The sequence below is a fragment of the Ctenocephalides felis genome, unplaced genomic scaffold (assembly GCF_003426905.1).
Source record: "Ctenocephalides felis isolate EL2017-DRISC unplaced genomic scaffold, ASM342690v1 CF-g0.4_SCAFFOLD_01886, whole genome shotgun sequence".
NCBI lineage: Eukaryota > Metazoa > Arthropoda > Insecta > Siphonaptera > Pulicidae > Ctenocephalides > Ctenocephalides felis.
Window position 1 is genome coordinate 47,401,479 of NW_020538040.1, and position 15,985 is coordinate 47,417,463.

The 15,985-nt window shown below is 29.0% G+C and overlaps 1 protein-coding gene across 1 annotated transcript in view; it reads right to left on the reverse strand.

The window, feature by feature from the left end:
- The window catches only part of LOC113375023 (dynein heavy chain 7, axonemal), a 49,825-nt gene that overhangs the window by 28,019 nt on the left and 5,821 nt on the right, over window positions 1-15,985 (reverse strand). Inside the window, 20 exon segments of the mRNA XM_026614977.1 lie at window positions 9-174; window positions 1,735-1,965; window positions 2,696-2,832; window positions 2,905-3,046; window positions 3,489-3,604; window positions 3,672-3,834; window positions 5,414-5,687; window positions 6,044-6,106; window positions 6,179-6,342; window positions 6,490-6,643; window positions 7,344-7,466; window positions 7,742-8,031; window positions 8,413-8,532; window positions 8,606-8,783; window positions 9,405-9,611; window positions 12,642-12,863; window positions 13,966-14,102; window positions 14,177-14,281; window positions 14,953-15,081; window positions 15,412-15,600. Coding sequence (XP_026470762.1) covers window positions 9-174; window positions 1,735-1,965; window positions 2,696-2,832; window positions 2,905-3,046; window positions 3,489-3,604; window positions 3,672-3,834; window positions 5,414-5,687; window positions 6,044-6,106; window positions 6,179-6,342; window positions 6,490-6,643; window positions 7,344-7,466; window positions 7,742-8,031; window positions 8,413-8,532; window positions 8,606-8,783; window positions 9,405-9,611; window positions 12,642-12,863; window positions 13,966-14,102; window positions 14,177-14,281; window positions 14,953-15,081; window positions 15,412-15,600 — 3,310 coding nt within the window.

A 15,985-nucleotide genomic window follows, 5' to 3' on the forward strand; every position in this document is an offset into this window, starting at 1 on the left:
TAACTTACCGTAATCGTAATGATGTTGTGATGACAACTGTTCTGAGCATAATTTATAAGTAGCCACAATTTTGATAGCTAACGGTTTTGCTGTTAAATATCCTGATGCATATAACTCAATTTCTGAAATCATTGCATAATCTGGCACCATCATAGCTACCGATCTGAACAACGCCTATAAATAAATATAATATTCAATCAATGATTCATAATATCTTCAATAATAAAATAACTAACTTATAATATAATATTGTAATAGTAATTGATCAGAACTTTAAGCCATTGTGATGATTTACTAACTACGTCGGTTTTTATACATGACAACCCAAACAGTTGTCCTACCTATATGTAATGAATTTTATTTTACAATTTCTGTAATAGTGATGAATTTGTATTGATGCAGCGAAGTCGAGTAAGGACTATTTTTAATCGGAAATTTATTGCTAACTATAATTCCAAATGAAAACTGCTTGAAATCTGGCTACTCGTGGACGGTATCGAATTTGGGAACTCTGATACAAATCTCATAGCTGTAATCACTTACCCATAGTATAAAACTATAATAGTTTTTTATATTATATATAATGAACTGTAAAAATAACTACTAGATGAATTATATTATATACAGTGTTATGTAAGTTTAGACAGTATATTTTTCTCGATAGTGATTTTATTCCTTTTCATTTTTGAAATCTACTTCACATTTAACCCACATAATCATTATGTAATAAGCTGAGAAAAAAATAAAAAAAAAACTAGTGAAAAGTTTAGAATAATTAAATTATTATTTTAAGGGGCACAACTAGTGTAACCGCCTAAAAAAAGGTGATTTTTGGGAAATTATATTAAAAAAAATACTTTATCAATCATTTCAAAATTTTAGGAATATATTTATACATGTTTTAAGAATACACTATACAATTTTTGAAGAAAAAATTAAATATTAAATTTAGTTATCGTCGATCTCCAACCGCGCGACAAAAAAAAGCCCTTCACTGCTGCAGTGATTCCGGCCTTCTACGTGAATGAAATTAAAAAAAAAATTCTCGTTAAACTAGATAATATTGTCTGTAAAATGAACTACGATAAAGAAAAAAAAAATAAAAAATTGACAAAATGACGGCGTTTTTTTAAAAAAAGTCGAATTTTACCCAAAACTTTGGTCGTTTTTGGACTGAGAACTATATATAGAACATGTAAAAAAATTGATAGTAATCGGATCATTTGTTTTTAAGTAATCGCTGCAGCAAATTCGGAAAATGCTGTTTCGAGAATAACGCGTTAAAAGATTAAATGATCGTTATACTATATACTATATATATATATAGTTTTTAAATGGCTGTAACTCAAAAACTATTTGATATATCGATTTAAAATTGTAGTATGTTATTTTTAATATATAACCTATCGAAAGGTATAACCTATCGAAATATGGAAAAATTGAAAATTCGATTTTTTGAAAATTTCACACTAGTTGTGCCCCTTAACATAAATAAAAGATGCAATTAACTATAGAAAAGTTAAAAAATGATAGTAAATTAATCGATAATAAATTTTAATTGAATATTGATAAGCACAATACAAATTTTATAGTTATACAAGCATGTCATGCACTTACTAAATATTTCACAACAAAAATTAGGAAATTTTATTTGAATGCCGTTTGCAAAAAAACATCAAAAATATTCTTAGTATTGCAGTACTATAAAAACAAAATAAAATATATTTTTTTTACCTTTAGATTATCAGGCAACTCACTACGTCCGGCATAACCTGGATTCATGGTAATAAATACGGCGCAAGTAGGATCAAGATTCAACAAAGTTCCTTCGAACATAAGTTTCTCAACACCTGCCATAATACCGCGCTGTATGGTTAAAATCTGTTGTGCCACCACAGACAATACTTCTAAATCAATTCGATTGAACTCATCGAAACATGACCAGGCTCCGCAAGAAGCCAAACCCTAGATTTAAATAATAATATTCAAAAAATTAACATAAATGATTTCAAACTATCGTCAAGAAGAGTGATGAAATTTTGGAAAAAAGAACTATATTCTTAACGTAATAATTATTTATTAGATATAAATATAATCAATAACTATTAATGAGATGCATGAGATACATTTCATTACAAAAAAAATATAATAACAAAAGCAGAGGTGCTCATAGAAACTGCAGAAAAATTGTAAATTGATTCTGCTAATGACTATAATGATATCCAAATATAATTTTGAGAATTTGAGAATTACAATAATATTTTATATTACATATGTATACCGTCACGTAGTTATAATTTATTAAAACTCTCCTTTGATAATTCAGGATGTTGGGTTACAATTTAACCCTTGTAGCTGTGAACACTGATTTGTTTTATATTTGTATGCATTTGTTGCAGTTCTTATTACAATCACTGATTTATCACTAAGTTATAATGAGGGAAGATATATTTATTTATTATTTATTACACATGTTATTTCGTGGACTTTACTTTTAGAAGTGGATAACTTGTCCCATTAAACTCTCCTCTATCCCCTCTTACCAGGAGTAGCAACCATCCCGTATAAAAGCTCAATGCCATGAAGATTGTCAACTTCATGGCCAATATAATAATATTAAAATACATCCGAACAACATAAATAATATAATTTTTTTCAATCCATTTTCTATCTTATTTATATTCAGTCATTTTACCTTAAAAAATTTTCCAAGGGCAATATAATCTAAACCGTCTGAACAGTTAAACACAACGCATTGCTTCGCAACGGCTTTTGCTAAATCTTTCGTGGTTTCAGTTTTACCCGTACCAGCCGGGCCTTCAGGAGCACCACCTAGCAAATAGTATCTTATGTAAGAAGAGTTGAAATTAAATTTGAATATTATTTAATACAAGTTATAAATACCCAAATGAAGATGTAAAGCACCAAACAATGTTCTGTAACATCGATCAGTCAGTGGTGTGATGACCAGACGACCAGTATTGCCTAAATACTCGTAGCCATATGGCAGCATGGAGTTTATCATTTTCGTGGTTAAATTGTTATCCTGTAAAAAAAATATTACTTTTATTATATTTTATTTAAGGTGCTAATTTAAAACGAATTACGCCTGACTGCGCGATCGCTCAATAATAATTTTTATAAATAGTTGTAAGAAAAACTAAAATAAATTTAATGCAATAAAGTAAATAATATTATAAATATAAAATAAAATCAATGCACAATGATACAAATTTTCAAATACTCAACATACTACTTTTTCTGTACCTTGACCAGTGAAACACAAAAATTGATATTTCAAACATAGATAATGCTAATCAAAAATGCGCATTTTTTATTATTCTAATACAATTTTGGTTCAAGGATCCACCCGGAATTAGCTATAATATTCGTGACTAATGTAAAAAAAACTACACCAATTGGGCTGGTAGACAAGCTGATAGAAATAAAATGAGAATTTTTTTTATTCTTGCTGTACTAATACTCACTGCCCAATAATATCGCATCTGAGCCAACCACTTGAAATCATCATCTCTAATGACTTTGAATTCGACCAACTCGGCTAAAACATCACGTGCATGCACATCCAACACAATTAAAGCAGCTGAAATAAAAGACGATCAACATTAAAAAATCTAGGAAACAAAATAAATTAACTAACGATCTCTTACATAACGTCTTCCTATTCTGTTCATTTAGTCTTCCTCTTACTAAGTCTACAATCTTAGATATTTGAAATTTACATTTATCCAGATATTCGCTTAGTGCATTGCCTCCGGCTTCAAAGCCTTGGTGAATTTCTAAGGTCCAATAGGTCATTGCAATTGCTTGCACCTTAGAAGAAAACATTGCAATCATGAAACTAGATTACTCATAATTTTCATATCAAATTGGATATTTCACATCAATTGATTCGGATATATTACACTTTATTTTCATTGCTATTAACACTTTGGCTACGGCAGAGTTTTCCGCAAGAGTGACACTGCTGTACGAGCATATTTACACAAAGATATATTTTAAGATTTTCCGAACATTATTAACAATTATATTTATATAAAAATTATACATCTTAAAAACTAAAATCCATAATAACAATTTAGAATTCTTAATATTTAACTCATAGTCGATATCTTTAAACAAAAGTCTGGATGTCGTCTATAGCCGACACTCGTACACATAGCTCATCAAATGTAACAGGAACAAATTCGCTAGTTCAAAAATTTATTTCTGATGATAAAAGAAAATGCACATATAGAAAATTTTACGTGCAAATAATGTTGTTAAGTAAATCATCGAGGAAGTTTAAAATTTATATCACGTTTAAGAATTATAAGATTGTATTGAACTATCATATTCTAATAACTGCTCTATACAATTATTCTATTTTATAGAAACAGTTTAAGGGTTTAAAAGACCTTAAATCTTTGGAGAAAATTAAGGACAAAGCTGATATGCAATAATACCGGTGGGTCAAAATGCGGAGATTTTAAATCTATTTTTTAATTCTAATTTAGATAAAAACAATATGGCACTTTCATTGTTTGTATGAAACCACCAGAAAAGAAACCCAATTTTTATTACTTTTAGTAATAGCTCCTGAATTATTATTAATATTATTAACTTCCCGCAGGGTAAGTTATAGTAATCGCAAAAAAACAAAAAATAAAAAATTTTATATATCTTTACGTTTCAAAACCTTCTGAACATTTTGGCATAACTTAGAAAAAATGGATGTATGTGTGTGTGTATGCGAATACAAACTTTCGTAGACGATTTCGGAAACACGGTTCAACCGATTTCACTTATTCAAAAAACATTCGATTGCTGTTGATAAGGAGACGTGCTGATTAGTTTTTGGCATAGGCAGGTCTAGCCGTTTCGACGATACTGGCAAAAAGTGCCACAAACGGTAACTCAGTTTATAAGAGAACGGAGCGTCCGATTTTAATAATTCAAAAAACATTTTACTTGTATTGACAAGTTGAAGAATTGGTCAGGCAGGTCTAGCGGTTTCGGAGATCTAACAAAAAAAGTAAAAAAAAAGCCATTTGACGGTCAAAAATGATCATTAGACATATGCACATCAAATTATCAGAATTTTGTAGAAATTTTAACAATAAGTATAAGTTTTGTTTACATTCCTATGGGTTCCGTACTAATGTTTATCCGTTAGACGGCGACGCGGCGCTTACGCGCTTCGATATTTTGTCTCTGTGCAGTTAAAGCAGTACGATTGCATTGAAAAAAAGTTCAGAATTTCCAAAATATTTCAAAATAAAGAAAACATTTATTTCAATGTTTTTTTTTTCAAAAAAAGACAATTTTTGTCAAAAATTTATAGTTTTTCAAAAATGTAATTTTTTCAACGTAAAATTTTTTCGAAAATTTTTGTCTGATCAATTCAACTCACACACTGTCCAGGCCACTGCAATACCCAGAAATGCCTCACTACCTCCGGGTAATTTTCGAAAGAGCCTTTCACCATAAAATGAACCGATTTTTTCATGTCTGTCTCTAATTCGACTAGCCATTTTTCGACAGCTCCTCGAGCTAAAGCCGTCTGTATAACATCTACTAATGGTACAACTTCGCCTTCACTCGACTTCATCGTTGTAACATCCATGTCTTCAGTGAATGATAGTCTGGCAATACCTTCGAAGCATTTCTTTAAATGCGGTTGAACCCTGTATAAAAAAATATTTTATCGACATCTGATTAGTCATTTTCAAAAACTTATTGTGTGAGTTTCTTTCCACCAAGAATAAACGACAAGCTGAAAACTAACATCGATTGGTTTTGCACTGTGAGAATTTCTCAATTCCTTAAGAAGTATATTTTGAATTAGTAAATGTAAAGGAAGCTATATTATTTAAAGACTTTAGAGAAAATTCATTATTCATATAACAAAATCTCTGATTTGATATCAAGTCATATACGACTGATCTGAGATAAGTGAACTTTATTTATAGCACCTTGCATTAATAATGCTTTATTAGTATAGAAGTTAACACTTCTTATTTAAAAGTTTGCGCAAGTTTACCTGGTAGGATCCTTAGTTTCAGATAATATTTCTAGTAGCTCGTCATTTGATAAGAAGAAAAACCTAGTAAACGGAGTACGTAAAGTTAATATATAAATACATAAAATATGAATTACAAAATAAAAAAAATTTAACCTTGGGAAATATAATCGCTTTTTCTCTAGGTAAGCATTGAGACCCTTTGTAATTTCGTCTAATAGATTGTTGCATTTTTTCAACCTTTCTGACATTTTATCAATTTCAATAACGTCTAACACTCTGGAATTTTCTGCAACGGATTTCATAATATCTCGCCACATCTAGAAGAATTAAATCTGGATTAAGCATAAATATTGAGACAAAACCAGAAGTTTTTTTGAGCAACTATGTAGATAACATAAATAAATATAAAATAGCATACTAATATATCATCTGCAGAAAGATTAATTTAAAATACTAATAATTACTTTATCCACAGCGCTGAATCTTCTGCCTTCTTCAGGCATTTGTTGCTGAATATCAGGCGAAGAAAAAATGGGTTCTAAGTACATCCATGTTGCTTGAACTTTCAGCCACTCATCCAATATTTCTTGTAATGACATCAACTTCTTTTCCCATATACTATAATAATAAAATTATTTCATATAAACGCATATATACTTATATATGTAATATTAGAACAAAAATTACTTATAATATGCAAGATAACTGGATTTTACGACTAACGGTAAATTTAACAAAGATGTGCAAAATTACACTAAATTTTTCGCACTTTTTATATTTACATAATGCTCAGCAATTTTTATTTTTAGCTACTATTTAAAATAGTAAGATGTAACAATAGATCTAATTTGACAGTAGATATTAAAAATATTGGATGATCAAAAAAGCAATTGATTGACCAATTAAGAAAAAAGTTAAAATTGGTAACATTCTCATTTAAATATTTAAATGTGTGATTAGCAACTATAACCATTTTGTTTTATTTTTCAATATTTTTCTCTTTACCAAACCTAATGATATCTTTTTTTATCAAACCCAAAGTAAAAGCATATTATATTGATGGCGCTAATAGCTCAATTTGTAACACTCCCTACACATGACATGTCTAAATTTCCATGTAAATAGATAATCGACAATCTATCAAAACAGCACTTCATAAATAGCGATTATAATCATGGTCCTAATACAGTTGAAATCATTAGAAATTCATTATAATTAAATTACGCCAAACATAATAAAATTTCCCTTAAATATGATTACTTGAATATTCAACATAAATGAATATATAATAAGTTTTGTCATATATATTACAACTTACGATGTTGGGCCTTCAAACGGTCCTATATATGGTGACCCCATCATTGTTTGCGTTTTGACTATATGGTCATCTAAAAGTAGTTGGATATCATCAACAGCTGCCAAAATCCAAGTGCCAGTATCTCTGAAAATTTTAATAATAATTAGTATATTAACCAAAAATTTACAAAAATATTTTGTTAATTAATTTGGCATTATTATAAAATAATAATGTTGTAAATGTCAATGATTTATAGTTCTTAGTTATATGGAAGTAAACTAAATAATTTCATTCCTAAGGTTGTATCGTTAACTATTATTGTCTGTTATAGTACAGTTAATATTAAGAAGTTCAATTTGAAACATTATTTTGTTGTTGTAATTAAATAAGGAGTATAACCAAATTTAAAAACAATTTACTTGTAAACGTTAACACTGAATGCAATATCAGCCCATTCAGATTGCATTTTGTAAAGAACTTTTTCGAGATTATTCTCTTTAGTAGCTGCTTCTGAGATAGCTTCAAATTGCGAGACAAATTCATCGAATCCATAATCAATAACTTTAGCCAGTGTTAATTTCTCATCGAATTGTATTGGTATTCCAACGACATCAGACACACGATCCCAATGACGCTTTTTCATACCAGTATTACCCAAAGTTTGAATAATAGGCATTCGTTCCTTGAAGTCTTCGATACGTTCGCGCACCTTGTATATTAAAGATATATTTGGTTTACTTAAAACAAAATATGTTCAAAATATTATATTTTATACGATTTACATGATGTTTATTATCAAAATTTTGTTCCCTAAAACTATATTTTCAGAACTATTTTACGACTTGCCTTTTCGAATACACTCACCGCTCGATTCACTTACATTTTTCACAAAATTCTATTCTAATCTATTACACAGCCTGTCTATAATGCATATGAATTCGCTTCAAGACCATGAATAATTTCATTTGATATTTATTTCAATTACGAAAACAGAATATTTTACGAACTATTACCAGATAATCATCAAAAATAATCCGTTATGTCTCTGACAAATATTTAAATCAATACCAAATTTAATGATTAATTTTACCTCTACAGCGATATCTCGGGGTGCAGGTTGCACGTCTCCGAACTGTTTTTCAAGTTTATAAACAGTTCTGTAGAATGTTGTTACATCTGAATCAATTTGTTCTGGATCAAATGAGCCAATCTGATAAAAACAATGAGAAGTAAATTTTTTATCTAAAATTTAAGGATTTCTCAATTTAAGCACATGAACTTACCTTTGAGTTCATCCACAGATCGTAACTTTCCAAATAAAGTGCGCAGTTATCGTACAACTTTTTATATGGTCCCAGCTTGTCATGAACTTGTTTTCGAAGAGGGTATTGAGTTGTTTCAAATCCAAATGCGACTTCTTCTTCATTGATCTTATCAATTTTCTCCATAGCTGCTATAAGTCTGAATTTTCAAAAAAAAAATTTAAATACAGTATATGTTCATTTTATAATCCACACGTGTAATTTGTTTTCTCTTTTAATTAGAATTCCCTTAAACTTAGAAATCATCGTACGTTTTTTGAAGTATTATTTAGTTTTTATTCAACATCTGCATAGCATACAAAATTTAATAACAGAAACACAATTTGTTTTTTAAATTTATAACAACAAAAACGTAGAAGACTAAATCGTCAAAGAATAATCTCATCAGTTTGGACTAAAATAAGTGCAACTCATCAAGCATGAATAATTATTTTTTTATTTTTATTTGAAAACTAAACAAATTTATTGTTGCATATTTGTGTACAATTTTAAAATCTGACCAACAAGCAAATTGAACAATTACCCATCAATCAGAAAAAAATTTAAACATGGCAAAAAATTAAGTAAGCTCTTCCAGAAAAAATAAGACTCATTAGAGAAATATTCATTGTTTAAGCTACTGATTTTAAGTTGGCAGTATTCATATATTTTCACGAAAATAATGATTGCCTTATTGTAAAAAATCCTGATTATCAATTATTGATATAATTAAGATGATTTTTTTTAGCAAGTGCACATTATACACATCTCAACATCATACTTATTGTCCAGAGCAGTAGCTTTCTTTCGATATTTAAAAAGGTCATCAAAATCACCCCAGCTCGAATATTCCTCAATTTGTGTTGCGTATTTTTCTAATTCATTAATAAATTTATCAATTCGCACTCGTAATTCTTCTTTGAATTGAATAGTTTTGTCTTCAATCACTTCTTTCATATCATCTATGACGGAAGGAAATTGAAGGTAGCTGAAATTTGGTACAAAAAAAAATTATAATTAGGTAAGTAATATAAAACTGCTGGAATAAAACATATATTATGTATGTATATAATTATGATAAATAGTGCTGCCCTAGGGCAAGTACGTGAGCTTCGATAAACTCAAACTCGATTCAGGGAAGAACAGTGTGAGAGGCTTTCGATTGCCATTTCACACCGCAGTGCCCGGAATGGGCTTTTTCCTATTGAAAACATATTTTTAACTTCCCGAAGGAGAAGTTTGTTTTCATAAAAAAATCAGATTCGCTAATTTTATGTTTTCTCGACGTTTCAAGCCACTCTGAATCGAATGAGACCAAATTTGGAAAAAGTATGTGTGTTTGTGTGTATGTGTGTGTGTGTATGTGAACAGATTTTTTGCCGTAAATCCACGTTTTCTTAAATTTAAAAGCCATTCAATGTGTCTCGATGAGGACTATTGTTTGTCAGTTTTGTGTGACGATCGGACAAGACGTTTCTTTATAAATAGCAAAAAAGTGAAAAATTTTTCGTCCACGTTTTAGCCCGCAATTCTGAATCGATTATGAAAATTCAAAAACCGTTTGAAAGATATTGGTTGGGAATCGTGCTGATTAGTTTTTGATAAAGACCCACCGGGCCGTTTTCTTGTAATTAAGTGTTAAAAAACTAGCTGTAAGTGGAATTCTGTCTTAAGGCAATTAGGGCATCGTGCCTTAAGGCAAATTGCTGGAACTTCCCGTACCAAAAATTATTTTTTTTAAAAACGATTAACATTTTTAAAAAAAATTTACTTCAAAAAAATAAGATTTTTGAGAAACTATAAATTGGACAAAAAATTACTTTTTTTTGAAAAAAAAAAATTTTTAAAAAAAAATTTTTTTTTAAAAAAAATTAATTTTTTTTTTTTTAAAAAAAAAAATTGTTTTCTTTATTTTGACATATTTTGGAAGATCTAAACTTGTTTTTCAAAGCAATCGTACTGCTTTAACTGCATATAGACAAAATATAAAGCGCGTAAGCGCGGCGTCGCTGTCTAACGGGTAAACATTGGTATGGAACCCATAGGAAAATAAACAAAATTTATACTTATTGTTAAAATCTCTATAAAATATCTGAAAATTTGATGTGCATATGTCTAATGATCATTTTTGACCGCCAAATTGGCTTTTTTTTTTGCTTTTTTCGTTAGATCTCCGAAACCGCTAGACCTGCCTTTATGAAAATTTGATCAATTCTTTATCTTGTCAATACAAGTAAAATGTTTTTTGAATTATTAAAATCGGACGCTCCGTTCTCTTAAAAACTGAGTTACCGTTTTCGGCACTTTTTGCCCCGTATCTCTGGAACGGCTGGACCTGCCTTCGCCAAAAACTAATCTGCACGTCTCCTTATCAATACGAATCGAATGTTTTTTGAATTATTTAAATCAGTTGATTCGTGTTCCCGAAATCGTCGACGAAAATTTGTATCCGCACATACATACACACACGCACACACACACACACACACACACACATACATCCATTTTTTCTAAGGTATGCCAAAATGTTCAGAAACCTATGAAACGTAAAGATATATAAAAATTTTCATTTTCGATTTTTTTGCGATTACTATAACTTACCCTACGGGAAGTTAAAAATGATTCGACGATTTTTATCATTATTTTTTACGGTAGATACTATAGTCTTCTAGATCATACTGAAATATTACGGCCCTACGTCAATTGATTTAACTTTAAAAATTCGTCAAAGTTTGCAAAAATTGGTATCGTTTTTTTGGCATTTTTCAAAATTAGATCTTTCATCGACGTTTTCTCAAAAACGCCTGAACCGATTTCAGAAATTTAAAAGCCATTTGATGTACCTCGATGAGGACTATCGTTTGTAAGTTTTGTGCGACAATCTGCCAAGCCGTTTCTTTGTAATTTGAAAAAAAAGTGTTAAACTTTTCGTCCCCATTTAAGCTCATACTACCGAACCGATTTAAAAAAATCAAAAACTGTTCGAAAGATATTGGTTGGGGATCGTGCTGATTAGTTTTAGGTGAAAATCTACCGAGCCGTTTTCTTGTAATTAACTGTTAAAAAAAAAATAAGCCGATTTTCATGGAACTTTTTTTTAGCGATATATATCATGGTCTTATAAAACTTACTGAAATATTAAGGCCTTACGACAAGCAGTTTAATTTTATAAATTCATCAAAGTTTGAGAAAATGACTAGTTTTTTCGGCGTTAGCTAAAATTGAAATTAGTCGATTTACTTGGTATAATAATAGAGTACTTGGTCTTAATGAACATACTAAACCATTCCTACGGAAACTGGTTCAAATATAAAAATTGTTGATGTTTGAAAATTTGCTTTTAGATAATACTGTTCGTTCGTTTTCAATTACGTGTAACAAATCAACTCAGAATACTTTTAATCTCTCATAAATTAATCTATTTCTTATTGATTAAGTCGATTATTTACACATGTCGGAAAGTTCATGTAACTTGCCTCAAGGCAAAATACCAACACCAACTAGTTTATCTATATTATCAAAAGAAAACAGACATCGCAACTGCACGATGTCAGGTTTTCCAGAGGGGTTTGAACTCGCGACCTTGTCCATACGAGTCCGTGCGTTTTGATATATATATATATATATATATATATATATACATATATTACATAAATTACATATACATCAACCCTCCTACAAAGCGGTACTCTGAGAGCGCGGTTTCTATACTACGCGGAGCTAAAATTGCAAAAACCTTCTTATAAGACAGTACTTCTGCAGCGCAGATTTTGTTCAACAAGTTTTATAATCGACTATTTTATCTTTCATAATATGTTCATATGAATATGCCCTTTCATATCATAACGACATTGGTTTTAGTAGTGTCAGAGCTCTTTCGCAGAACTTCTAACTCTAGTCCTAAAATATTTATACCTAAACTGATTTTATTGGGAAACAGTTTTTCGTTCTGTTTCCTTTTTTTATTTCAATGATAGATTACTATGTTACATATGAACAATATAAATATTATTTTTACCTCTGAAATGTGAAGTTATTCTGCTTAATTTCCATAGATTGCAACGGCTGATAATCAGATAGTATTAATATTTGTCTAAGTAATTCGCGCAATTTGTCCTCCATCGCATATAAGAAATGAGTCTCGCACTCTAATTCGTATGCACTGTATTCCATCAGCTCGGCAGTGTTCAGAGGTAGAACATTTGCATGTTCTGATATTCCAGTATACTCATCTCCAAGCCTAATTTTAGAATATATATGCGCACAGTTAATATTAATTAGAACAAAATAAGCCAAATGTTTTTTCAATTAGGCACACATTTTTTATAATTAGAAAAAATAATCTTATCACTAAGAAAAAATTAATTTTGTTGCTAGGGATGCCATAGTGAATTAGATTTTGCAGCAGAATTTCTTCAAATACTAAACTTTTTGCATTTAATTATACAGGGACCGGCAGGATTATTGGATGGATTTCCAAAAACTAACTATTAAATGACGATATTACCATAAGTTTGTGTATTACTAAATGTTCACAATATACTAGAGTTTATTAGTAAAAAATATCTTCCAAATGGTGTCTTTTGTTTGCAATTTCCTTACAGACAGTATCTTTGATATAGTTTGAGGACAGCTAGTGCACATTTTTTTTTACAGAATGTGCTCAAAAAAAATCACATGGTGTTAATTAAAGCAAAAGTTACTGGCCATATTATGAAATTGCGTTGTTAAATAATGTAGTCGGGAAAACATTTGATTTTACGTGATTTAACAAAGTGGCCCTATCTTATTGAAACTATATCTAACCAATGGGTTGCGCCAATTTGGGTTTCTGGAAGGTCTGTGACATATGACTCTTTAGAGAAGTATAGTTCCCATACTCAAAAGTGCAGATATCATCAAAAAATGACCTGACGTGCATTCAAATGTCTTTGAAAATAATGGCTACTAAAATTTTATTAATTAGTGCAATCACAAAACCCCAATACATTATTCTACATAGATCCATATAGAAACAACAGACGCTTGAAATCCATCCATCATTGTTTCTGCCTGACCATTTACATATAATAAATATACGTTAATGTTTAACAAGTTATTATACAAGCATTAGAATGAAGAGAATTCTCCAGGCTTTGAATAAAATATTTCAATGAAAAAAGAGTAGTAATGGTCATAAACTCCAAAAATCTTTACAAAAATCAGCGACGAGCATTACTAAGGGTACAAAAATCATTGCAACTTTGTCAATATTCCATATAATATTAACAATTTTTTTAATGCTATTTTAATATTTTTTGCACCATTAGTAAATTTGATAAGTTCATAATTCTGCCACTTACAATCGCATTTGTTCTTGATAAGTTTCAATTAAGTGATTTATAAGTCTGTCTTTAAATTTATTTGCAGCGTTAACCAAGGCATGTATCAAATCTTCTCTATGCATTTCAAAGAAGCCTAATGAAAGCACGTGCTCCAACTAAAATATTGAAACATAATTTTATCAGATAAATATGTCCTTTGAATGTAAAATATATTGTGAAATAAACTTACTTCAAGTGGAATATTTTCAGCTTTTTTGATCATAGCATCTATTGCTAAGCAATATTCATCAAAATCATGAGGCTCGGAAATAAACATATCTATTTTTTCCTCCATCTATAAGATTTTTTTATATTTTTTATGAGAAAAATATAAATTAATATATATACATATATATACAATTACATACAAGTCAATTATAATATTATATTAGGTTGTCAAATATCTCCCTTCCGCCTTTTTGTATTATAAACCAAGAGCAAAAAAGCGGAAGGGAGATATTTGACAACCTAATATTATCAATATCAATATTATCTCGTTGACCTTCATTGCATAAAAATTCAATAGTATTATATTTTCTATTGCTAGTTTTCATATTCATGAAAACTTTGTTTGGTTTGATCAAATTACTATTTACTATCATCTAAATTATCTAAAATAAGCTTTATGTGGTCCTAAATTTTAAAATCAGCTTAGAATTTCTTAAAATATTAAGAAAAGCGCAATATTTTATTTTCTTATTTTTATAGAACTATGTTCTATCAACTTGTTAATTTTTATATAAATATAATTTATCATTTTTTCAGTAATTATCTCGCTTAAAAATTTTAATATTAGATGAAACTAAGCATTGATAGGATAGTAACAAACTTTATACCTTAAATCTTAGATTAAATAAAGCTTGGAATCATATTTATTATTAATAATTACGTTTTGCTTCTGAATAAATAAATGTGTATATACAAACATGCATACAATATTTAAAATTTACTATAAATAAAACTTACCCGTCCGTTAATTAATTCTACATAATTGATAAAGTCCTGAACATGATGCAAAGGTTTCAATTTTTCTTTTTCCATTAGGTTGTGAATCTTTTTCCTGCATCTTTCAACCGTTTCTTCAGAAATCACGGGCTAAAATATATGCAATAAACTGTTGATTAACGCAAAATTGTAATATAATACATAATTATAAAATAATAAAAAATGCATAATTTATCATTCATAATAGTCATGAATACTACTATTATTGACAAACTGACAATATTACATATTGTTAATTTTTTTGAATAATATTAACTTATAGAGAATTATTGTCTTAAGGTGAATAATCATACAGACAACTTTATTTTATCTATTCTCAGATGACACTAATATTTAAAAAAATATATTATGCTCACATTGATCAGTGTTTTTTTTTTTCAAAAGTACAGTTTTGCCTTTAACTTTTAATAATGAAATTACCTTTAAACATTCTGGTTCACCAACATAATCCATATACAACTTTATTTCTAGCCGAGGTAAATTATTTACTGCTTTAATTAAATGAGCAAATACATCCAGTACAATGGTTTCTATTGTGTAGAAAGGTGGATCAAATATTAAACCTTGATTTTTAACAACAAGGTTTATCTGAATTCCTTTGAAATGGCGCTGAAATTTATATACAATAATACATATACATTATACATTGACATTATATATACATGTATATGTGAGTAGTGTTGTGAAGATTTGTATCTTTAATAGTAGTAATTTATTACAAGTCCAAATTGAAGCTCAAAACTTTGTTGAATTACCATTTACAGTATGCATATTATGGTTCAAGATCAGCATAAATCAAGTTTGTCAAAATTTTTAAAGAAGTTGATATTGAATTCAATTTTTAAACTGTCCAAAAATTGACACAAACAATTAATATATTTCAAAGAAAAAGGTATTGACATCTCCTTATAGATAAATTTAATCTGCATACAATTTATCCACCAACAGTTCAGGTTTAAAAAAATTCTTCCTTTCTGTAATTACACATTTAAGC